This window comes from Ctenopharyngodon idella, chromosome 10, assembly GCF_019924925.1.
Source record: "Ctenopharyngodon idella isolate HZGC_01 chromosome 10, HZGC01, whole genome shotgun sequence".
Taxonomy (NCBI): domain Eukaryota; kingdom Metazoa; phylum Chordata; class Actinopteri; order Cypriniformes; family Xenocyprididae; genus Ctenopharyngodon; species Ctenopharyngodon idella.
Window position 1 is genome coordinate 29,084,974 of NC_067229.1, and position 25,459 is coordinate 29,110,432.

A 25,459-nucleotide genomic window follows, 5' to 3' on the forward strand; every position below is an offset into this window, starting at 1 on the left:
ACACTAAGTAATGCTGTACTTTATTTAATCAACACAAGAAATGTTGCATAATATAGCCAACATATTATGTAGCGCACCTTATTAAACATTATGTTAATAACAATGTTTTTGATGTAGCCTAATATAATCGTTAAATGGACACTGTAGCCTAAGCGTTATGCTTTAAAAAATGAATAATTCCTACTCTAAATTCTAATTGGATGAGCCGGGTTCTAAGCAGTTGATAGGCCTAAATTAAAATCAATCTGGAATCTATAACCTACTAGGCTTGACAGAAGAAATGTTCATTTAGATAAATAAATTTAGCTAGTAGCCTAATTGAATATTGGTGCCTTTTATCTTATTGCCGTTGCTGGTATTTTATAAAAGCCTTGCTTTATTTGCTCCACACTTTTATTCCATTTTTTTTAAGTGGGGCCAAGTTATTACAAATGATGTTGTTATATTAAAGGTGAATTTCTGCACCACTAACCTCACCAAATGTAAGTTTTTTGAACACTTCCCCACCCCCTGTCATTGGTCGACCAAACAGATAGTTCCGCCCCCCAACCACACGTCATTGGTTGAGCCAGAATGCTCAAACAAACGGAGCAATGTGTTGACAAGGCCACAAGTGTTACACTTTTCGTGAAATGACCCTTGTACAGTAGTGGTCTCTGCATATCAAACTGGCATAGCTCCCAAAATCTAACATCCACATCTAACATCCTTTTAAAGCCCATATAATCATAAATATCTTAATTTACATTTTAAACCTAATATTTGATTAATCTTCAAGCGTTTAGGACTACTGTATTGGTTGCTACATTTACAAACACAGTTTGACATCTTCAATATTCTGAACACATCAAAGAGATCCAAGACAGCTGTTGGGAAGTGCGATAAAGCCATGTGTAAGCCATGTTTCCATTTCTCATTGATTGCTATTTCCCGATTTGCAATTCGATTGAACCAGCGGCTGTTTACAGTCAACAGTGCATATAATTCTTCGTTGCAGCAATGAGCGTTGAGAATTACACCCACCCTCACAGTCTTGCTTTCTCTCACATGAAATGTAGATGATCATGTCATGTCAGCCACTGATTTCCTTCAACCGCTTATCAGCTGAAATCTGTCTGTAAGGTTGTTCTGAAGCATGAACAAAAGAGCTGCCCAGTGGAGCTGGATGAAGGCCAAGATAAGCAGTAGCCCATCTGTAAGGCCTGGTCATTGATTTTGGCCAACATGATAATGACTGGTAGGAAACACAGAGTATGGGCTCAGCCGTAATTTGCCCGGTTTTCCAGCTCAAGGCACAGAATGGGCTCTGTGGATTAATGGCTGCAATGCATTTTTGTTTATACAGAATACTAACCAAAAATTAATCATTGTGCTACAGCTACAAGGCAGTCATGCCGTAATGGTTAGAGAGTCAGATTTGTAACCCAAAGGTTGCGGGTTTGATTCTCAATACCCACGACTGAGGTGCCCCTGAGCAAGGCACCTAACCCCCAATCGCTCCCAGGGTGCCGCAGCGAATGGCTGCCCACTGCTCTGGGGGTGTGTGTGTGTGTGTCTGTGTGTGTGTGTTTTCACTTCTCATTGCTCCTAATGTGTGTGCACTAACTTGGATTGGTTAAATGCAGGGGACAAATTCCAAGTATGGGTTACCATACTTGGCCTTCACGTCACTTCACAGTAGCTACAGTCTGAATGACTGAAACTGGCTCTTCTTAATAACATGGATGAATCTGGCATCAAATTCTCCATCCACGTTGTCCGTTAATAAGCTCTGGAGCATATGTTGCCTATATCACCACTGCTGTTTGATGGCTGGGTTGGGTTATGGACTTCAGAGTGCTCCTAGAAACGGTTCAAAGCTTTGCCAGCTTTTTTCATCCTAACAACTTCATCCTGAGGTTCACCTTTAGTTTAGTTGGTTGTCAGGACAACAGGATTGATCAGCTCTACTGTTTAACCAACACAACCCCACAGCAATTTGTAACTATTTCAGCTAATTCGTATGAAATCTGCACCTCGTATAGTTACGTTATTTCATGAGATCGGGTTGGTTTTAACTGTGAGACCTCAATTATTGATTGCACAATAAAACAGTTGAACAGGTGGATTTGAAGTTTTTAGTTTTTAGTTAAACATAAATACCACTACCGTTCAATAGTTTTTATAAAGAAATCAATACTTTACTGTCACTTTTGATCAATTTAATATATCTTTGCAGAATTAAAGACAATGTTGCAAAAGATTTCTATTTCAAATAAATGCTATTTATTTGAACTTTCTATTCATCAAAGAATCCTGAAAAAATGTATAATAATTTCCACAAAAATATTAAGCAGCTCAATGCTAAATGTTTCTTGAGCATCAAATCATATTAGAATGATTTCTGAAGGATCATGTGACACTGAAGACTGAAGTAATGATGCTAAAAAATTCAGCTTTGCCATCACAGGAATAAATTTGAAAATAGTTATTTTAAATTGTAATTGTTTTTACTGTATTTTTTATCAAATAAATGCAGCCTTGTTGAGAATAAAAGACTTTCAAAAGCATTAAAAAAATCTTACTGACCCGAAATTTTTGAACAGTGGTGTATAGTTTTCACCTTGAACACCAAGACATTTTAAGATTAGTGTTTTCTTCATGTTTCTTGAAAGTTTTACAAATTAAAATATTTTTTTTTATTGCATTAATTATTAAACTGCCACATATTAAGCTCTATTATAGAGTAAGGCTGTGCATTATACATGACCTGAAAGAATGTGACAAGACCAGAGCTGTTCCCTACCCTTCACCTCTCTTTACACCCTGTGTCTGATACGTCTCTCCTGAGACACAAGCAAACAGCTCTCTCTGTGTGCTTAGTGTGTTTGAGGTAATGCTGTCTGACTGACTATTCTAAACTGGATAATGTCAGTTTGAGCCCCAGGCACTCTGACTCCTCAATGGTGTGTCTGCATGCGTTCATCCCCCCTCTTTGTTACATTCATGTGTGTGACATGCAAAATATACACTAAAACTGAAGGGTCATGACCTAAAAATGGGCTGCAGGTCTGTTCTGATCCTAACAGGAGGGGGAAAAAAACAATGCTGAATGTGAATAGTAAAATGCAACTAACCTTATAATCATTAACTTTTAAAAAGGGAGGATAACGCTTCCCTTATCATTAACTGTTGGCATCAATGGCTATGCCATCAAACTCTGCAGCACTTTGGAGAAAATTCATCTGTTGCACGGTAGATGCCACAAACCAACATGACCAGTTTATAATAAATAAAACAAAAACAAAATAAGACATAGACACATTACATACAGGTTCACTATTGTTATTGCTGGGACCTTAGTACGAAATTTCATTCCTTTCATGTACCGCATGTTTTGAAATGATAATAAACTACTACTACTAGATGTCAATATCATTTTAAGGACATTTTTGGCATTTATCCTATTTATTTTCTCCCTGGTATTTCCTTCAAAAAAAATCAGGGACATGGTTTGGATGAAGGGAAGAGGCTCCATTGCCATGACTGACAGAGCATTTTTTCATGAGAGACTGGAGCCGAGGTAGCCAACAAGGAGGTGTGTGCGGCCCAGACACACATAACAGCAGCAACATGCAGGTAGAGGGCAGCCTCTTCAACCATGACAGGACAGACTGGAAGAGTGGTCTGCTCAGGGACGGCCTCTGTGGCCGTGACAGGGAGCTCAGGGACCACTGGAATCGGGACCTCCAAGACCAGGCAGACTTGGGACCACCGGTGTCAGTTCCTCCAGGACCAGCGGACTTGGGAACATCAGAGTCGTGTCTTCCAGGGCCACTGGATTTGGGACCACCGGACTCGGGTCCTCCAGGAGTACTAGACTTGGACAGGACAGACCGGAAGAGCGGTCTGCTCAGGGATGGCCTCCGTGGCCGTGACAGGGAACTCAGGGACCACCAGAGACGGGTCCTCCTGGACCACCGGATTGGGACCACCGGATTCGGATCCTCCAGGAACATCAGACTTGAGACCACTGGAGTCAGGTCCTCCAGGACCAGTGGACTTGGGACCATTGGAGTCGTGAGCCTCTAGAGCCACCTGCACTTTCTCAGTCTTAATTTCACTTTCTCATTTATTTGTTCTTTCTCCTTCCTTTCTCTATTTCGATTCGAGCCAGTAAGCAGTTCTATAATTCACCCATAACACCCTAGCAACAACCCACAACACTAAGCCCAAATAGCAATGCAACATAGCAACGAAAAAATAAAATAAATATAAGAAACAAACACTTTAGTAACCACAGAGCCCCAGTCTGGCAAGCACTCATAACTCCTGAAGAAAATGTAAAAATACAGTTTTTTTTGGACTCCAGAGTCCAGGCCAGGGCTGCGTTCAGCCCTGACAAAACGTTGCAAAACATTTTTTAAACGGAAACAGTGGTGCGTTGAACACCCTGTTCTGATGACGCAAGAGTTGCAACTATGGCAGCTGAGAAAGCCATTCTTTGTGTTCTTTTTGAAGAATTGATATGCTATATTTTTACTATAAAACTCTTACGACAAACATGTCTTCTAATATCTTCAATTGTTGCATATACTGAGATGCAGCGGACACATTTGTAAATGACTTTACTTGGATCCATTGTGCGAACTGTCTCTTTAATACCGCGTGGTTTATATACATGTTGCTACTGATTGGACGGACATTTTTGACACACCCACCAAACAAGAGAAAACGTATCTCAAACCCCGTTGCACACCGTTTCCAGGAAACGTCTTTCAACCCGGAAACCGTAGCAAAACGCGCACCGGTTTGAACTTGAACGTGCCCCAGGTTTAGCGTGTCATAGGCCTGATGATCTGTTGCTCCAGCTCATGGAACAGTCATGTCTCTAGGGCACAGAAATGCCCCTCTGGTCCCGCAACTTCATTTCATTAGCGGATCAGATCGGCATCTGTTCCTGTCTCGCCCCTCCCACATTCACACTGCCTCCCGTCATTGCCACAGGGACCTAAATAACCTTTATTCTTCAAACGAGGTATCCATGTTTCTTGATTGAGACACAATTGGCAGCAGCTGCACCGTGCCCCTATGGCTCCAGGGCATTTGAGCATGTGCATTAAGGAGGTTACTATTGCAAGTGTTTCATCTCAATATCTTTTAATTTGAAATGAAAGGATGAAGACACAGGTGGCATCTTTCAAGAGCATTGCCATTAGAACTAGTCTTTCTCTAAGCCAACAGCGGGACACACGTCTGTCACACATGCTGTAAAATATTATGCAAACATAAAGCTCACAACGTAAACCATGTCACAGTTATACCAATATACTTATGCTGTTATTATAGTATACTGTATGATAGTATATGATTCTGTACAACAATAGTATCTTGTAATATATACTGAATATCTATACTTAATTCTTTAAAAAATATTTGTATTATAATAATAATAAAATAATAATAAACAAAAATACAACTATATGAAATACTATAAAAAATGTTTTAAATGTAAATATAAAATATATAAATGTGCGTGTATATTTTTTTATTTATATATATATATATATATATATATATATATATATATGTATATATATGAGTAAGTTCAACCCAAAAAAGATATTTATTGACAGAGAAGCAGAGCAGTTATGCAGGTGAGTAATGAAGAAGTAATATTAAGAGTAATATTAAGCAGATGGATACCGAATAACTAAGGGGCCATTTACACAACACTGTTTTCAACTAAATACGGAAAACTTTTTATGCATTTTTGCTTTTCATTTAGACGACAACTGCATTTTGGGGGCCTGAAAACGAAAACTTTGAAAACAGTTTCAAAATGCAAGTGTTCGAAAACGATACCGTTATCGTATTTAGTCTTTTCCGCAGATCTGTAAATGGGGATCATTTTAACAATGTTGTCGTCTATACGTGAAAAACGCAATGGTAAGACTTCTCAGTTTTTAGTACATCTTTGTTGTGTAAACATACCCAGAGTCTCTACCTCTTTACCAGAGTGATGGAGTATTGCTGCTGGTATGAGCTTGATGAATGGAGCACACACCTCTTTGGGGAGTATGGTAAGTAGCCAGGTAAGTGGATAACAGGAGACCGATGGAGTATCACAGAAAGAGGGTTGGAGATTAACAGGGAGATTGCTGGAGAAGGAGATTACAGGAGATATTACAGGTGAGTAGAGCAGGTAAGGAGTCTAATATCCACTTTGGAGACCAGACAAAGAGTGACTGGGAGGTGTGTGCTCTTATACAGGTCCTGATTGGCGTGCTGATGAGGGACAGGTGCAGGTGATCAGTACGCAAGATGGTGGAGGCTGGTGAGACCATGGCCAGAGATCGTATTATTATAGGGAGATAAGAGGGTCTGTATCACTTACCATTGGAGAAAGCGTAACGGCTAACTTAATCACGTGCGGCATCTCTCAGCCTATCATGTCGCCGTTCAAAACTCCTCCTTGCGTACCGCCCGTACCGCCAGTTAGCATTAGCCGTTACGATTTTTTGGCTAAAGGTTGCAGGCTTGCCTTCCAGTGGCTTTGCCATGGCTGCATCCAAAAACTTAGGCAGCTGACTTGTTGCCTCGCTGCCCTATCAGGCAGTGACTTGAAAGGCAGCGTTTGAACACAAAGGAACCTAACCAAACTGATTTTGGACAGACTTCTGAGGCAGCGTAACAGTTTAATGATCTACAGCAAAATAGCACGAGCTTTGGTCATAACTAAGCAAATATTTAAGCACTACAATGGTAATTGCTCGCTAAAAATGACATCAAAAGTGGAAAACAATGGTCAAAAACGTAAATTTACACACAAACTGCAAGTTTCAGATGCTATCTTTATTTTTTATCAACTGTCACAGAATGGAAAGCACAGGATTGTGGGATATCAAAGGCAGCAAAAAATACATCTATGCTGCCTTCAAAAATCGATCAGATGAAGGTATCTCAGGAGACAGGAAGTGAAGCTAACATTGGATTTGTACGTGCCTTTATGCCTTCCTACCTTGGAATGCATCCTCCGAAGGCAGCATTTTTCAGTTTTCGGATGCAGCCAAAGACAGAACAGAACCTGCAGAGGATAAGAACCTTGAGATTTTTATATATATATATATTTAAAAAATTTATATGCAAAGGTAAATCCATTCAAGATCTACACATTAAAGCCATGGTCTATTCAAATCTTTCTTCCTCACACTATTGTGTGAGATTATTGAAAGAGACAAGGGCAGCAAACAGCACATTCATTTCATTTGGAGGGCCAGTGCCCTGCAGAGTTTAGCTCCAACCCTGATCAAAAACACAAGAGCAAGTTAATCAAGGTCTTCAGGACCACTAGAAAATCACAGGTAGGAGAGTTTGAACAGGGTTTGAGCAAAACTCTTAAGTGCAGTGGCCCTCCAGGACCAGATTTGAGGAACCCTAATTTAGAGCATAATTCGTGTTTTTGTTTCCATTAACTGTAATAACTTTACATTTATGCTCTCTAATGTGCAGCCTTTGATATGTATCTGTAATAATAATAATAACCATAATTAAAATAATTGTTAAAATAAACAAATGAAATTGAAATAATTTTCTGAAAATTCACTGTATTTATCATTTTTCTTTTCTTTTTACTCCAAACAGTATGCCATTTTCATAAATGTTTGGAGTGTATTTTCAAGTTGAAATGTTGTTTAAAATCAGTTTTCATAAAATTAATAAAAGTCAAGTATTAACATCATACTTCAATTGTTTTTATTCAATACTTCAAGAGTTTTTTCCATTAAAATGACCTTGGATCCTCTGAAAGCATACAGGACATGACGGTTGAAGACAATTTAGCCAATAAAACACAGTAACAGACAAATACAAAACAATTAAATGCAATTTTCACATGTGTATAATCTATTATGCTCTAACATCACAAACCGTCTTAGACGTAAATTATTTTTCATAATAAATTTCACATCTATATCAAAGAAAAAAGACAGCATTGCAGAAATCCGCCTTTCTTGCTCACAACAAGCAGATGTTGGGAAAAAAAAGTTTGACCAGAGGGCAAAATAAACAATTGAATTTTCGTTAACCCAGCTAATAGAATTAGTCAGGATAAAGTAGAGGCTGTCACAGGGTCGTGCTCTTAAAAGCCAGAGAGAGTCCACAGCCAACATTCTGCAGCAGTGGACCAACACGAGGACCAGTGGACACCTACCAACTGAGAAATAAATCTGAAAGGAGATCTAGGAAGTCAACAGAAGAAAAATCGACTTGGGAGTTCTCAAAAGACGACAGCATAAGGAGTGAATACTATATCAGTGCGATCAAAAGTGAGGTTTTTGACGACTTCGACAATAACTTCAGGACAGCCCAAAAAAAAATCATACAAAAGAACAACAGAAAGGGCCTTCAAGTAGAAGACAACATAGGTAATGCGTCTTCTCAACAAAGACCTGCGGTTGCAAGACGTCACCCTCATGTACCTCACTGTTTTGGCCACTGTGGTGGTGCTCTTGGTGGCATCCTACCAGGCTCCTGCGGTCCACTCCAGACCCACCCTGGCCTACCACATCCCCTTAGACCCCTCAGGCCAGCTGGAGCTTTCCTGGAACATTAGCTATCCCACACAGGAGGTCTATCTAGAGGTGAAAGTCAAAGAGCTACACCACGGCATTTTACTGGGCATGTCCGATCGGGGAGAGCCAACGAATGCCGACTTGGTCCTTCTGTGGGATGACGGTCACAAATCCTATTTTGGGGTAAGAATAATTCATACGCTTTGATTTTATTATGGTTTTTGCTCTGTGGTGTTGCAAATGTGCTCCAGGGATAGTGAAGGATTATGTGCTTTTATAAAATACATGATGAGCAGAAAAATGATGCAACATAATGCAGAATCCTGTCAATATAAGTGTTTTTCTTTTTTTGGTAAAGGGATAGTTCACCCACAAATTAAAATTTTGTCATCATTTACTCGCACTACCATTTCATTCCAAACCTGTATGACTTTCTTTCTTCTGTGGAACACAAAAAAAGATATTTTGATGAATGTTTCAACTGCTTTTGTCCACTGCTGTTTTGGACCCCATTGACTTGCAATGTATACACTCTTAAAAATAAAGGTTCTTTATTGGCATTGATGAAGAACCTTTAGCATTCATGGAATCTTTCCATAGCACAAAAGGTTCTTTATAGTGGATAAAGGTTCTTCAGGTAATTAAAATGTACCTAACACTAAGAAAAAAAGGGTAAAACTAACCTGTCTCACGACGGTCTAAACCCAGCTCACGTTCCCTATTAGTGGGTGAACAATCCAACGCTTGGTGAATTCTGCTTCACAATGATAGGAAGAAACCCTTTTGGAATTTATAGGGTGTATGGACAAAAAATACTAAGATATTTAAAAAAAAAAAAACATCATCTTTTTTGTTCCACAGAAGAAACAGAGGTTTGGAACAACATAAATAATGACAGAAGTAAATCCCTTTAAGAGACTGTTCTTAACTATTTTGTTGTTAAATAATGAACAACTAATGAAGAATTTCTAACCTCTCTGTCAAAGCAACCTCTCTCCATTGCTCTTGAGTCTGAAGAGTCTTGCTTTATAGATCTTGTTATGATTGCCTGGCTACAGCAGACACCCACACACGCGTCCATTTCCAGTTCAGCCGTATAGTGCAATAATTCTTTCTAACATTGAGCTGAACAGCTCACATCTGGGTTTTGGCTGCCGCACCCCAAATAAAGTGGTTGAAAGTAGAAGGTCATGCGTGTGTCAAGGCCCCCTCTTCATTCATTATGCATGATTTATTTCATTATTTTGCCTTTGGATGCACATTTCTGTCCGTTTTGAATAAATGTTGTATGGCCAGCCGCTCGCCCTGCCTCCCTCAGCGTATGTCAAGGAGAAGTGTTATAGACAACAGATCAAAACATTGTAGGCTTGCAGCAAATTCTGAAAAGTTTATTTGTAAAAATGGATACTCTCAAGATCAATTATAAGTAACATAAAACCATCGTAAAATATTTATAATGTATTTATACAAATATTTTATGATGGTATTAACATACTCTCATGGCAATTAGCAACTGTTTTACATTTTGGCAAATTGGTGGCAATTTTTTTTTCTAAAAATCATATATTTTCGTACGAAATAACCAACTTGTAAAATAGTTATGTTTTCTCAGGAGATCGTGTTGGGTAGTTTATATATAAATTATATACACACTACAGTTCAAAAGATTTTTTTTTTTTTTTTCAAGAAATGTATACATCTTTATTTTTTCTTTAATGTTTTTATCTGTTTGTTTGTTTTACATTTGGACATTGGAAGTATGATGATGATTTATTCAGCATATTAGAATGATTTCTGAAGGATCATGTGACACTGAAGACTGGAGTAATGATGCTGAAAATTACATTTTACAATATATTCAAATATAAAATAGTTATTTTAATTTTTAATAATATTTTACAATGTTACTGTATTTCAAATAAAGGTGAGCATAAGAGAATTATTTCTAAAACATTAACTTACTGACCTCAAATAGAGAAACAAATGTGATGTTTTTAATATTAATATTAAAATTTTTAATATACTTAGGATGCATGGAGTGATAATGAAGGCAGAGTGATGCTGGACACTCAACAGGACTATCAGCTGCTGGAGACTCATCAGTCCACTGAAGGCTTCTTCCTGCTCTTCAAAAGACCATTCAGCACCTGCGACCCACACGACTACATCATAGAGGCATGTTACTAAACATCTGAAAGTAGAATAGCAGATAGAGGGGGTTGAGGTAGGACAAAGAGACATTTGAATGATTATAGAGTGCAACAGTCAGGTTCCGGAAGTAAAAACTGCATTCATTTTCCCCATAGGGAAATTTTGAAAAATAACTTTTTGAACAATAACTTTTAAACCTTTAAAGACAGACCTATTGTGAGATACAAGGTTGTTAATCCATGATATTTGCTTCTGTTGAAGCCATCAGCCCACGTTATTTCAGCTTATTTTTAAAATAATTGTATTTAACAGCAGAATTAGTGAAAAACTACATTACCCATGATGATGTGCAAAAAATCACACCAATCAGTGAGTTGAAAAAAGCAACACCTGCCAAAATAACTCTTTAGCGCCGCCCACTCCCATGAAGCAATGCGAATGATGTAATCCAGTCGATCTCTCTAAGTGCTTCAAATCAAAGTTTGTAATGTTATGATTCACCTCATAGCAGATTGGATTGGTTATGGCTTATAATGTAGCAATGGATATTTTTTAAAAAATCCCTATGGGAAAAATTTATAGAAAAAAATACTTACGGAACCAGCGCTGCTGAAAAAGGGGGCGGGCACTGTTGCACGCTATAGTTCTTAGTCAGGTTCGACGCCATATAACATGGGTGAAAATGGGTCTGTGAGGGATAGACTTACAGCCAATGGCACGCACTGTATAAAGGTCCTATAGATAATGTAATTTTACAGCTTGCAAAACTGTTTTATGGAGTTTATGTCTACTGAAAGTTTTTTTTTCTTTTTTCCGGAAAGACGTTTGGTCAGATGAACAATCAGTATGTTAAACAACAGTACAATCCATTGAACACACTGTATTCGATCCCTCACAGCCTCATTTTCATTCCTGTCAAAAATTAAATATGGCACTACCATGGGTAAGGTCTATATTGGGTCAGAAAATATGGGGGGGGTTCACACCAATCAGTGAGTTGAAAAAAGCAACACCTGCCAACTTTAACATATTAAAGACCTTGTCTTAATTTACTCACCCTCATGTTGTTCCAAACCCATGTGACTTTCATTCTTCCATGAAATACAAAACAAGATATTTTGAAGAATGTTCGTGCTGCTCTTTTTCATAGAATGAACATTGTCAACATTCCGTCTCATATGGGTCTGGAAAAACCTAAGGGTGATTAAATGATAACAAAAATAATGACAGAAATCCTTATTTCCAGGAAGGCACGGTCCACATAATCTACGCCATGCTGGAGCAACCGATCCTATCTTTGCATGAGCTCAACATATCCCGTCTCCAGCCTGGCATCCAGCGAGTTCTGCTTCTGCGTCCAGACACTCCGTCCCCTGCTCTCCCGAGAGATGCCCACACCCTGGAGGTCCTGGCCCCTGATGTCATCATCCCCACACAGGAGACCACTTACTGGTGCCATATCTATCAGCTCCCGCCTAATATGCCCAAGAACCACATTGTCATGGTAACTTGAAACTCTTGGAGTTAATTTGACCAATTATAATGCTCTTTAGTCAAATACTTTTGTAAATTTGGGGTGATATAAACTGAATCTGAATATAATTATGGAGTTTGCACAGGCAATTATCAGTATTGCTATTAATCATACTGTACTTAGAGTTTAGGATTTGAACAAACCCGTGTGGGGCCATTCAAGCAGAACTTTTCTTCATTTTCTTAAAAATGATAGACATTATGCTGAGGAATGACTATGTATGCAAAATAATAGTACACCAAGAGTAGTATGTCCAAATTCAAAGCAATCAGAAACAGTAGGCGAAAAATTCGCTTAAGCTGAGATTCTGGAGTGTGCATTTGATAGACACTTTACGATCCCATGAGGTCAATGCAATGCTTTTATGCTTGTAGGTCACGTGACAATGACAACATGACGAATGTAGTGTATCCGAATTCCATTCATAATACATACATTCAGTATTGCCAACGTAGCGACTTCTCAGACCCCTTTAATGACTTTTTTTTCCTTTCAAAAAGCATTTAGCAATAAATATAGTGGCTTTTTGAACTGCTGGTTAATATGTAGTCAGTCACTACAATCATACTTGTTCTGTTGTTCGTGCCGGATTAGTAGAGAAAACCGATGTAAAGTACCGACAATTAGTGCATGACATCACCTAGTGACATTTAACGGCTTTTCAAGCAGGCTTTAGCTAGGCCAACTTTCCCATTGAAAATAGTGGGCAACACTATACATTCATACTATATTCACTCATTCATACTTTTTGACCATCACACCAGGTCTCACGTCTTTTCAGTGAATTTCAAATGAGCACCTCGTTTTTAAAACACGTCCATTTTGAGATCTGTGTTCTTTTACTCTGTCTTCATTTTTTTCGGCAAGCAACTAAATTTCTCCTGTTTTATTTAACCTGATCTCACGGGAACGTACAATGTGAATCATACAAAATGTACGATTATTGGAAAAATCAAGCATGAGATCTACCCCTAAACATACCCGTCTCTGGGTCATAACTAGGGGGTCGTTTACACAACACCATTTCAAATAAAAACAGAAAACGTATGCATTTTGGCCGTTCATTTACATGACAACAGCGTTTTGGGGGTCTGAAAAAGCTAACTTTTGAAAACGGGTTTCAAAGTGCAAGTATTTGAAAACGATACCGTCATCTCTGTAAACTACAAAAACGAATTTGTGAAAACAGCGACATCATGCGCATGCGTATTACGCGTTCAGTATATAGGCGCATAGTTTTTCTTTACAAAGTGACTTTGCCTACTACTGGCCTGGCATGAATAATACAACATTTTTAATAGTTTTTGCAGATCTGTGTGAGCAGGGATTGTTTTGACAACATTGTCTGTATGTGAAAATCGCGAAGGAAAAACTTTTACATTTTTAGTACATCACTGTCATGTTAACGTGCCCTGAATCGTATGAAAACGTACAAATTAGATCATACGAATTCATACAATTAGCCACCAATTCACCAAAACGTAAAACAATTACAAATTGCCATTAGATTTAGTTGGTTTTATTGCACACTCAGTGATTTTTCAAACATATTTCCCCCCTCCTCAATCAAGTAAACTGTTTTTCTGCAATTTATATCTCTTCATCTTTTTTGCAGTATGAGTCTGTAATCACTCCTGGTAATGAAGCCATTGTCCATCACATCGAAGTGTTCGAATGTTCCCCTCAGATCGACACCGTACCTCAATACAGCGGCTCCTGCGATTCAAAGATGAAGCCCCGCAAACTCAATTACTGCCGACATGTTCTGGCTGCCTGGGCCATGGGAGCGGAGGTACACAAGCTACTGCATACAGGATTTGCATAGTATATAATTAAAGCGACAGTTGACTCAAAAATTAAAATTTTATCATTAACTCACCATGTCATTCAAAACCTCTAAGGCCTACTTCTGTGGAACACACAAAAAAGAGATATTATGTTGACGCTGCTGTTTTCCCGTGAGACAAAAACAAAGTAGGGAGTGCCAAGCTAAAAAAAAAAAAGAAGACAAAATTACAATAAAAGTAAAATGACCATAAAAGTGGTCCAAATGACACATCTGCGTTGTATCATGTCTCCTGAAGCCATATGATAGCTTTAATGTGAGGAAAAGAGTGAAATTAAGGTCTTCCCCCCTGCTGTAGCTCTGACATAATTCACTTATCTGCATATCCTCTTGTCACAAATGACTACTTTCATGGTTATCCTCTTTGACTGTATGCTTTCGCAATGTTTCATCATTAAGCATATCCATAGAGGTGACTTTATCTACATCAGTTTCTCCCTCTTTAGCGCTAAGTTTGCAAGCTAAAAACAGAACATATGATTATGAGCATCTTTAGGAGTCACACATACAGATGGGCTTTTTCTGTGCCAATTCGCCCACTTTAGGTAGGTGCCAGTCATGGTTTTGAGCAGAGCTGTGAGCCAATCTGAAAGCAGAGGCGTCCTGATAAATCAGTTATGGTGCCAAGGACCGATGCCGAGCTTGGAGAGATAGAGAGAGAGAGAGAGACAGGCCTGCAATGAGATTACATGGGAGTAAAACAAACACAAATCATGTGTTCTGCTAGCTGCCAATCTCAAGCTGGAGAGATGAGATTATGTAGCAAAATTTAGATATTTTCTTCAGTAGATTGCAGTTTGCCTTTTATTTTTTTTCATCATTTCGTTTTTAAATGTGTTTTAATGCCTTGTGAGAGAAGGAGGGGGAGTGGGTGAGAGCCAGGAGAGTGTGATAGAGAAATGGGAATGGGGCGAGAAACTGGAGGTGGAAGGAGGACGGTTATGTAAAGCGGTCTTTCACACACGAGTTTTAAAACAGATAAGGGTTTAGGTTTCGACTTTGCAATCCCTCATAAGTCTAAAACAATGTTGTGAACTGTCATGGATCTACAGGACTTTTCTGGCTCTGACTGAGCCGGAGTTGGCATAAGCTTCTTGTGCATTGGCTCAAATATCTTTTAGTCTGCAAAGCATAAATCAGAAGCTACACTGCACCATGATCAATCTTATTAAAGTTCATATAAACTTCTGTGTCTGTACGCACAGCCGTTTTACTACCCTACTGATGCTGGTTCGCCTCTGGGAGGAGAAGGTTCTTCTAGGTTCCTTCGTCTTGAAGTTCATTACCACAACCCTCTCCTTATATCAGGTATGCAACAGGCACACAAACCATGTGAAATACTTCAGACCAGCTGTTTATGTCTCTGCTCAGAATGCTGCATTATACTGGTCAGTATACACTTATACTGGTTGCTATTAAAAATATAGGTAAATTATTTGACGTTATGAACTGATTTCATACCATAGTATACTACATTGTCACATGGCCTCATTATATTTTTATCATTATCAAAATAAAAAACACTTATTTCATGTTATTGTTTTGTTTAAAAACATCTTTGCCAGTTCAAATGTGCATAGCATTATGGGATACAGTATTCTGCACTATAAACCGTTGATACAAGGCAGGATAGATCCATACTTTCATGTTGTTTACACCAAATTCTACCCCTACCATCTGAATGTCACAGCAGAAATCGAGACTCATCAGACCAGCAATGTTTTTACAATCTTCTATTGTCCAATTTTGGTGAGTCTTTGTGAATTGTAGCCTCAGTTTCCTGTTCTTAGCTGACAGGATTGGCACTCGGTGTGTCTTCTGCTGCTGTAGCCCATCTGCTTCAAGGTTCGACGTGTTGTGCGTTCAGAGATCCTCTTCTACAGACCTCGGTTGTAACGAGTGGTTATTTGAGCTGCTGTTGCCTTCCATTCTTCTCTGACCTCTGGCATCAACAAGGCATTTTCACCCACAGAACTGCAGCTCACTGGATATTTTCTCTTTTTTGGACCATTCTCTGTAAAGCCTAGAGATGGATCTGCAGTAGAATAGCGGTTTCTGAAATACTCAGACCAGCCTGTCTGGCATACCACGTTCAAAGTCACTTAAATCACCTTTCTTCCCCATTCTGATGCTCAGTTTGAACTTCAGCAGATAGTTTTGACCATGTCTACATGCCTAAATGTATGGAGTTGCTGCCATGTGATTGGCTGATTTGGTATTTGTGTTAACGAACAGTTGAACAGGTGTACCTAATAAAGTGGCCAATAGTATAAGAGTTAGAAAAATGTATGAATAACTAGTGCTGGGTATTGACACAATTTTCAAAATTCGATTTGATTTTGATTCACAAGCTTGCAATTCGATACGATTTGATTCAATATCGATTATTATATATATATATATATATATATATATAAGGAACAGTACATGGCAAATTTTCTCAAGGAAAAAAAATCTCTAATAACTAATGCTGTGAACTATACATGGGAATCAGTTCTACATTACTATAATATTGAAGGTTAAAATTAACTGATTTGTATACAAACACTTAAATTAGTGGAAGTTAAGGAAGTTTTAATAATAATAAAGTTAAAATACTAACTTTACAATTATGTAATTATATTTCTACTCCAATTCGTTTTTTTGAAATACATTATTTAAATGGTGGCTGTAATAAAAACTTGACGGATTTATTCAAAGCATTAAATATTGAAGATCATTATAAATTATAACGAATGTGTAATATGGTGCATATATTTAGCAAAATGCTATTCTCTAGAGTTTAGTTTTATAGTTGACTAAGGAGTTATGGTCACTGAATATGTTTTTCTGAGGTAAATGTGACGTTACGTGACATTGCTTACAAGCTGTTTTATTGACGTCTTTCGCGTTTGAAACACTGATTGAGCTATTCCATGAGACAGGATACGGATTTCGGTAGGGTGTACTGTATCTTTCAACATACCTTTGGGTGTTCATTCATGTTTATTTCGCGCTGTATCTGGTAGTAAAGAGGAGGAGATGATCAGTTCACGCGCGCTTCGCGTTGCTGCCTCTCTTGATCTCTTGATCTGTCACGCCACATTAAACAGCGCCAAAACGTTTATTTTTTGAATTTCGTAATAAAATAGACAGAATTTAAAATCTGAGACTTTGTTTCATATCAAAAGTAAAAAAGCACAAAGCTTATTGCCATTTACTGGATGGGAAGAGCGCTACAATGTTCTATTCATTCATCAACTGAAAACAGACTAGACTAATTGATTCTTGGGATTTAAGAATCGATATCGGTTCGTAAAAATGACAATCGATTAAAATCGAGAAATCGATATTTTTTACCCAGCCCTATGAATAACCAACACAATTATTAGTGAATGAGACCCAGTGTTTTGTTTATTTTCTAAAAAATAGCTATAGTAAAAGAAATACCTAATTTGAATACTGTTCACAAATATATACTGCAGCAATAGTAAGAATAGCATGCTAGTATGCTAATACTATAGTATGCCAATATATAACTGATATATAACTGAGAATCTTTCTTCTAAACTCCTCAACAGCCTGATTTCTCCAGTCTACTTTTGTGTGTGTTTTGTCACAGGACGCAGAGACTCCTCAGGCATTCGTTTATGGTACACTCCATCTCTGAGGAGGTTTGACGCAGGCATCATGGAGCTCGGGCTAGTCTACACTCCTGTCATGGCCATTCCTCCCCGCCAGCGCTCTTTCCAGCTGACTGGCTACTGCACCGACAAGTGCACACAGACGGTCCCGGCTTCTCACAAACATTCCTAAATACTGCACTTCACTCAAGCCAGCCGGATAAATTCAAGATGCAACCAAAGCTGCTACATTCTGACTTGAAGATAAATCTAGAGCATACAGTTCTAACTGCATTCAGGCTTTGAATTCAATTAAAACACATTGGGTGGCTTCCTGAAAATAGATTAAGACCAATTTTCAACAAATTATGCACTCACAAGAGATTCTCTACTAAAAAAGAAAAACACTCCAATTTAGGGTGTAATAAAAGTCAACCCACAGTGGCAAAAGCTTATCAACAAAAGAAATATTGTGAAAAACAAAACATTGTTAAATAAGAAAACTCTTACTTAAGAGTAACTCCTCTGTTTGGGCTAATATCATGAATGATAGTTCAAATCATGTGGCTTGCTGAGATTAAGTTGCTATTATGGCAACCACTCAGAACACCCTAGCAATGCTCTGACATTAAAAACACTTTCATTTCTTCATAAAATGTAAAATATAGTTGACATATTAATTATTAAATCTCCATTTTCTGTCCTCCAGGCTCTTCCTGTAGGGGGTATACACATCTTTGCATCCCAGCTACACACTCATCTGGCCGGCCTCGGGGTGAGAACCGTCCTGGTGCGAGGAGGGAGAGAGGTGGAAGTGGTACAGGAGGACAAACACTTCAGCACCCATTACCAGGTATTACCAAGTTCAAATAAGTTTATCTTTTCACTTAATACATTTTCCTGTGCATGATTCACGAGTGCACATTATTCCAAATAAAAAGTTTTTCCATAATATTTTATCAATGCAATCACTCTAAAACAACTTTCCTTTTCTGCTGACATCACCAAGTCCTCTTATTTTTTAACCAATCCCCTCCAACCACTTACACAGAGGCCACACCCAGCTAACCGTTCATGAGGAAACTGCAGGGGGTTTGTGATTTGATGAAAATCTAATAATTCATTAAAAAAAATTTTTTTTTAAATTAAAATCATTTTAAAATAAAAACAAAATAAAACACTTGCTAAAAAAGTAAATATTTTATTTGTTTATTTGCATGTCATGTGACCATTAACCGACACCAGACAACCGTAAACATGCAAATGTGTTGTTAAAGTGCCCCTATCATGCTTTTTTGAAGATTACCGTTCATGTAGTCTGTAATATAGCCGTTTGTGAATGTAAAAGGTCTGCAATTTTTTTTTAAATCAAAGGGCATAATAAGTTGGGCTATTGTCTCCTAAAAGAAAGAAGTGATTCTGAACCACCTGAAAATGAACCTACGTAGGTTTGTGTTCTCGACATGTCAGGATGACACTGCTGATGACACAGCGCTGTAAAAGCAAATCCACTTTGCTGCACTTACAAAGGATGAGGACTCAAGCTCAAATTGATACAGTAAAACCGACACCATCGTTACTGTTCGTATCACTGCACATCAAGTGCTGAGGAAGATCTGGAGCTGAAATTCAGATATATAGTAATGGTTATTTGGTTTCTGATGTGCGCTGTAAGCAGTCGACCAATCACAAAAGACTGAGCCATCTGACCAATCAGAGCAGAGTAGACCAACCACAACAGACTAGAGTTGTCAAAAGTACCAACTTCGGTACCAGTCGGTACTGAAATTTTAAAAATGTGATGCTTTGAGCGCTGTTGAGCGGATTCGTAAACACCGCTGATTGGCCATTGTGTTGATGCGCTCATTGGATATGTCTGTGATTGGCTACAATGATCAACGCACGGGAGCGTTTGAAAGCACACGGAAGTGTTTGAATTTGAAAGCGATTTGAAAGAGGGAGCGGGAGCGTTTGAAAGCAGGTGTCTATCAGTGGACTGGTTCAAAACACTCCCGTGTGTATCTGTGTAAGCGCTCAGTGAAGAGCGTCATTGATGACTATTTACAACGTTTTTGAAGCGTTGATCATTGAATCCAATCACAGACATATCCGATGAGCCGTGAACACAACGGCCAATCAGAGGTGTTTACGAATCTGCTTAACAGCGCTCAAAGCATCACATTTTTAAAATTTCAGAACTGGCGTGGTACCGAAATCGGTACTTTTGACAACTCTACAACAGACTGAGCAATCTGACCAATAAAGCTCTCTGAAAGAAGGGGTTTAAAGAGACTGAGTTCTTGATCAAACCGTTTTAGACAATGTGAGAAAAGAACTCATTTTGCAATGAGAAAATTAAAGTGTTTTTTTGACCTTGTATACAAATTGTAGGAGACCTCCAAACAAAATTTGGAACCTTTAAGATAACATAATAGGGGCACATATTTAAGTATTGACTTAAAATCTCAGGTGGACTTCAAGCAAATATTTTAGGTCAGTGGGGTTCGGCTGACAAAAATTTGGGAATCCCTGATTTAGTGAATATGCCAAATGATAGATGTTAAATGGTTGTTTCATGTTGACTTTAAAATGAACATGGGGGAAGGGAAAGTGTATATTTAAGGTGCTGTAACTTAAATTTATTTTGAATTTAAGCTCTTTTGCAGCTGGCTTAAATACTTTTTAAAAGTAAAAATGTTCATTTTGGTCTCCCAGTTAATATGAATGCAGTTTATAATAGTTTCAGATGACATGTAGCATGTCACATTGACTACAGCACACTGTTCACTGCTTGAGACATGTCCAACTACCCACGTTTCCCTGCAGTATACCTAACAGCTGACAGGTTCATCACACCCACAAGATTTTTCATGCTCACACACTCTTGTAATAAAAATCTTTAAATGAAATAAAAGTGAATGTGTGTGTGTGTGTGCATATATATATATACACACACACACACACACACATACACACATTTATTTAAAATACACAACTGCACTATAGTACCTTAGTACCACACTACTGTTTTAGCAGAAAAAAAATGACCTGACAAAATCCTAGGGTGTAGTGGGTTGTTGCCAGGGTGTTGCTATGTGGCTGCTAGGGGGGTTTTGTGTGTTTTTTTTTTTTTTTTTAAAGATCACTGCTATGCGGTTGATAAAATTATAATAGACCATTAAAATGTTATCCTAACAAACAATGATGTATTCTTTTTTGGTTTAAATACATATATTAAAAAGACAAAAACAAAACAATCAAACTCTGACATTTGTAACCTTTTCTTTTTTGTGCAGATCATCCGTGTTTTAAAGAAGATGGTGACTGTTTTGCCAGTAAGTTGCTCTTCACACATGTAAAAGCTGAGGCATATTTAGATGAGAGAAGGAGAGACGCTGCAGTGCAGACATTACAGGAAATGCCTGGAGCCAGCAAGCCACCAACAAAAGCACAGATCTACTGCATTTAGACTGTCAATACGAGCACCCACACACACTGCTGAGGCTGCCAATCTAATACTAACCTGCCAAGAGACATTCATTCTAACATGTTCTACAAATAGCTAAGTGCTAAACTCCATCTGAACGTGTGTGATTGCTGCTTTGTGCTTTTGTCTACTCCACAGGGCGATGCTCTCATCACAAAGTGCACATATAACACTGAAGACAGGAACAAAGTTACCGTGGTACGTCTGAGCAACAGCAAATGCTTACATGTAAAATGACATGAGCGCTCAAATACATTCTCTCATGAGAATTTGGAGGATTTAGACATCACAGATTGATTGGCTGGAAATCAAAAACTCTCAAAAAGGAAGGATTCTCATCATCCTGCACAATATAATACAAGTTTATCAGTTTTAACAAATTATTTAATAAAATATTTTGTCATATTGAAAACTATATTTTAAGTTACTTCAGCCAAGTAAACATTTAAAATATGCAAAATAGACATCATCTTTATTATATCTTTATTATATTATATTATATTATCACAGTGTCTGAAAAGGTTTGTTCAATGATTTAGTCTCTCTAAACCCCTCATTTCTGAAAGTCTGCTCTGCTCTGATTGGTCAGATGGCCCAGTCTGTTGTGATTGGTCTACTCTGCTCTACAATAACTCCATTTATTGTTCACTTTGATCTTTGAAACTTTATAGACCTTTGAATTCACAAACAGCTATATTACACACTACATGAAAGGTAATATCCAAAAAAAAAAAAAAAAAAAAAAAAAAGCATTATAGGGGAACTTTAAAGGAAGTTCGCCTCAAAATGGAAATAACGATTATTTACTTACCCTAATGTCATTCCAACCATGTTAGACTTTTTCGAAAGGATAAATGGTGAATAAGTGAAAGAGAACTGAACCTGTCAAGCTCCGAAATTACAGAAAATCATAAAATGGAAGAATCATAAGCATCATCTTCTGAAGATACTGTATGTAAGAGCTTTGTGTGAGAGAAACAAACATTTTACTTCTTTTCAAATCAATTATCTTTCCTTTCTCACTTTCGCAGGGTGGTTTTGGGATCATGGAAGAGATGTGTGTCAATTATGTCCATTATTATCCCCGTACACAGCTGGAGTTGTGCAAGAGCCACGTGGACACAGATTACCTGCAGAAATACTTCAGTCTCATCAACAGGTAAACCACAAGTCCACAAAACATGTCATTACTTCAGAATGAGAAGAAAACCTTGAAAATATCAACACTGCTGTTGATGTGTCACACCATTCTGACTCAGTCAGGCTACAACAACAAAGAACAGCCTACCTGAAACTAATGTCTTGCTTCGAGACTAACTGCCTGAGGACAAGAGGAATGCTTTCAATTCCTGTACGAATTTAGACAGAAAAACAGAAATGGGTTTTCTTCAGCAATGCATAAACAAAGAGAAGGCGATGACATTTGTATTCTTCCATTTTGCGCTGGCAAATTGCATTTTTCCAGCTTAAAAAAAAAGCAATTTTGCAACATTGTAGTGGAATCAGAAGAATTGTGAAAGTGGTTTTGTGGCTCTGGAACAAAATTCACTTCTTGATATGTTTTTGGGGTGGATATTAAAATAAAAAAGGTCTATCAAGTGTTGTTATATTGTCATCTTTGTAGGTTTCAAGGACGTGAGAGTTGCAGTTGTCCTCAGACTACTGTGGAAGACCAGTTCTCCTCACTAACCTGGGACGGCTTCAGCGGGGAGGTGCTGAACTCCCTCTACATCACTTCCCCCATCTCAATGCACTGCAACCAATCCACAGCTGAGCTCTTTCCTGTAAGCACAACATTTAAGCCACTTTTTCACTATCTCAGACAAACTGGAAGTCATCCATTTCCAATGGAGGGTATTCCAGGAGCTGTGTGAAGATACGACCATGCATATATACTAACAGTTTCAAGTTAAATCTGTAAAAACTTGTAAAACAAATGCATACATTTGAACAAGGATTCAAACATCTTATGTTCTGGATAGCTTCAGTAACATTATCTAACATTGGCTTTCTCCAGTTTTTGAACATGGCATTTTCACAATACATGACAAGGATTTCAAGGTTCATATAAACATAACTTTGAAATTGAATTGGATTAATTCGAATTGACAGAAATTAGTGAATGTAAACATACCTAATGAGAAAACAGTGTCACCTCAGGTTGATCTGAAATTAGGATATCTTTACATATTAACGCTCAATTGTAAGTCTTTTCTCTTAGGGTCAATGGGAGAAACAGGAGATACCGGTGGTGACGGCAGAGTTCCAGAGAGCCCCGTACCTGTGTGAATTAAGCCCCAGAGCGGCCTCTCAGAGTGACAACCCTACAGAGGTCAGGTCTGACAGCAGCGCCTGATGCCCAGACATGCATCTGCCTCCTGCGGAGTTCAATCTTTACGATTCTTTGCCTGCCTGGTGACTCAACATCAGATTCACAAAGCAGCCTGTACAATATGGAGGAGATGTGCTTTAAAGATATCATATAAAATCAATTACTAAAGTACTGTTTTGTGTTTAGACTATTATTTTAGATATTACATTAACATTTGCTTGAGAAGGTGCAGTATATAAGGTAAGAGGCAGATGTAATGATCATCAGTGGAAGAAACAGCATTTATATGGACAAAGGTGCACTACACTTAAAACGTAACATTATTATAAAGTATACACTGAATACCGTCTACGAAAATAGTAAAATATTACATTTTATGCAATGATAAACATTTCAAATAGTCGCAGGTTAAATTATCATATGACCTAATTCCATGCATGCTTAATTCCATATATCTCAGAAATACAATTTATTTCGAATTTTTTTTATAGTTATTTTGTTTTGTGTAAAAACATCTAAACAGACCAATGAAATGAGTCTGAACAATGACACTATTTTCTTCTAGAGCTGCTGTACAGCCAAACAACATTGTTGCATTATTTTCCTGTTATCACTGTAAAGCTGCTTTGAAATAATCTGCATTGTAAAAGCGCTATATAAATAAAGGTGACTTGACTTGACTACACTTGACCTACTACATCTGACAAAATGTGTAGTATGCATTCAGGAATTCCATGTGTACAGAAGATCTACACTGCCATTCAAAAGATCTCCACTACTGTTTGGGGTTGGTAAGATTTTTTGAAAGAAGTCTCTTATTACAATTTAAAATAATTGTTTTCTATTGTAATATATTTTAAAATGTAATTTATTTCTGTGATCAAACCTGAACTTTCAGCATCATTACTCCAGTCTTCAGTGTCACATCCACACCCGTAAGACCTTCGTTCATCTTCGGAACACAAATTAAGATATTTTTGATGAAATCCATTGGCTCAGTGAGGCCTCCATTGACAGCAAGATAATGCCCAGAAAGCTGCTAAAGACATATTTATAACAGTTCATGTGACTACAGTGGTTCAACCTTAATGTTATGAAGTGACGAGAATACTTTTTGTGTGCCAAAAAAACAAAATAACGACTTTATTCAATATCTAGTGATGGCCGATTTTCGCGCCGTTGACACGGGGGACAGGACCCCCGCAGTTTTGAAAAGACAGAAATCAACCCCTGCACTTTTGATAAGGGCTGCTTCATTCAGTCACACTATATCATCTTTTAGCTTAGGATATTTTCTTTCAAATGAGACCATTTTCACGTTTCTGTGAGCTTTCATTCGTAAATAATCAACTGTTTTGTCGCGGATGTGAACAGGAAATGCGCTCTCGAACGGAGAAACACGCGATCTCCAAACAATCAATCAAAGAGTGCTAACGTTTTAGGATAGGTCGATGGTATATAAATCATGCCGAACGTTTGCGTTTGTCAATCAAGCCAAACCATCCATTCAGAAACCGAGAAATCTGACACTTTAAGGTAAGGAGGCTGATCTCGTTGACGCGCGAGCTGGCTTGACTGAAGTTTTCGTGAGGATTTATAGTTTATGAACTGTTCTGATTTCTGTAATTACATCTAGAAAGGTAAAAGCATTGATGGCATCTATAAAAGAGATATCTGAAAGCGAAACGAAAGTGATTATTGCCTCGACCAGCGACGCAGTGGGGAGGACGCACGAGAGGAGACCTGCGCGTTTAATTGGTATGTATATACTGTAATACTGCATTTACAATGCTTATCAGTGGCGTGCACTTTGATCGTGAAAGTGAAAGTGCCCTTTGCGGTCGCATCGCGGTGCCCCCGTGTTCCCATTTCTCCCCCTGGAATGCGATTTCTACCGGCGGGAGAACAATCCCTTCCCGCCCCTGGTCTTTAGTAGCTTTCTGGGCATTGAAAAT

The 25,459-nt window shown here is 38.1% G+C and overlaps 1 protein-coding gene across 1 annotated transcript; it reads left to right on the forward strand.

The window, feature by feature from the left end:
- The first annotated feature begins 8,124 nt into the window (after positions 1-8,124).
- dbh (dopamine beta-hydroxylase (dopamine beta-monooxygenase)) lies at positions 8,125-24,175 on the forward strand. Its single transcript, XM_051909571.1, has 12 exons — positions 8,125-8,735; positions 10,581-10,731; positions 11,954-12,207; positions 13,853-14,029; positions 15,289-15,391; positions 17,685-17,851; positions 18,395-18,538; positions 20,982-21,020; positions 21,311-21,370; positions 22,204-22,331; positions 22,797-22,956; positions 23,394-24,175. The coding sequence occupies exons 1-12, from the start codon at positions 8,409-8,411 to the stop codon at positions 23,526-23,528; spliced, it is 1,845 nt and encodes a 614-aa protein (XP_051765531.1). The 5' UTR covers positions 8,125-8,408; the 3' UTR covers positions 23,529-24,175.
- The last annotated feature ends 1,284 nt before the right edge of the window (positions 24,176-25,459 follow it).

What these genes read in the sequence shown, in the direction of transcription:
- dbh (XM_051909571.1), top strand. Translation starts at nt 8,409, where the DNA reads ATGCGTCTTCTCAACAAAGACCTGCGGTTGCAAGACGTCACCCTCATG. An exon ending in ACTTCAGCACCCATTACCAG is followed by an intron (nt 18,539 to 20,981) that starts GTATTACCAAGT and finishes TTTTTTGTGCAG; the next exon opens with ATCATCCGTGTTTTAAAGAA. An exon ending in CCACAGCTGAGCTCTTTCCT is followed by an intron (nt 22,957 to 23,393) that starts GTAAGCACAACA and finishes CTTTTCTCTTAG; the next exon opens with GGTCAATGGGAGAAACAGGA.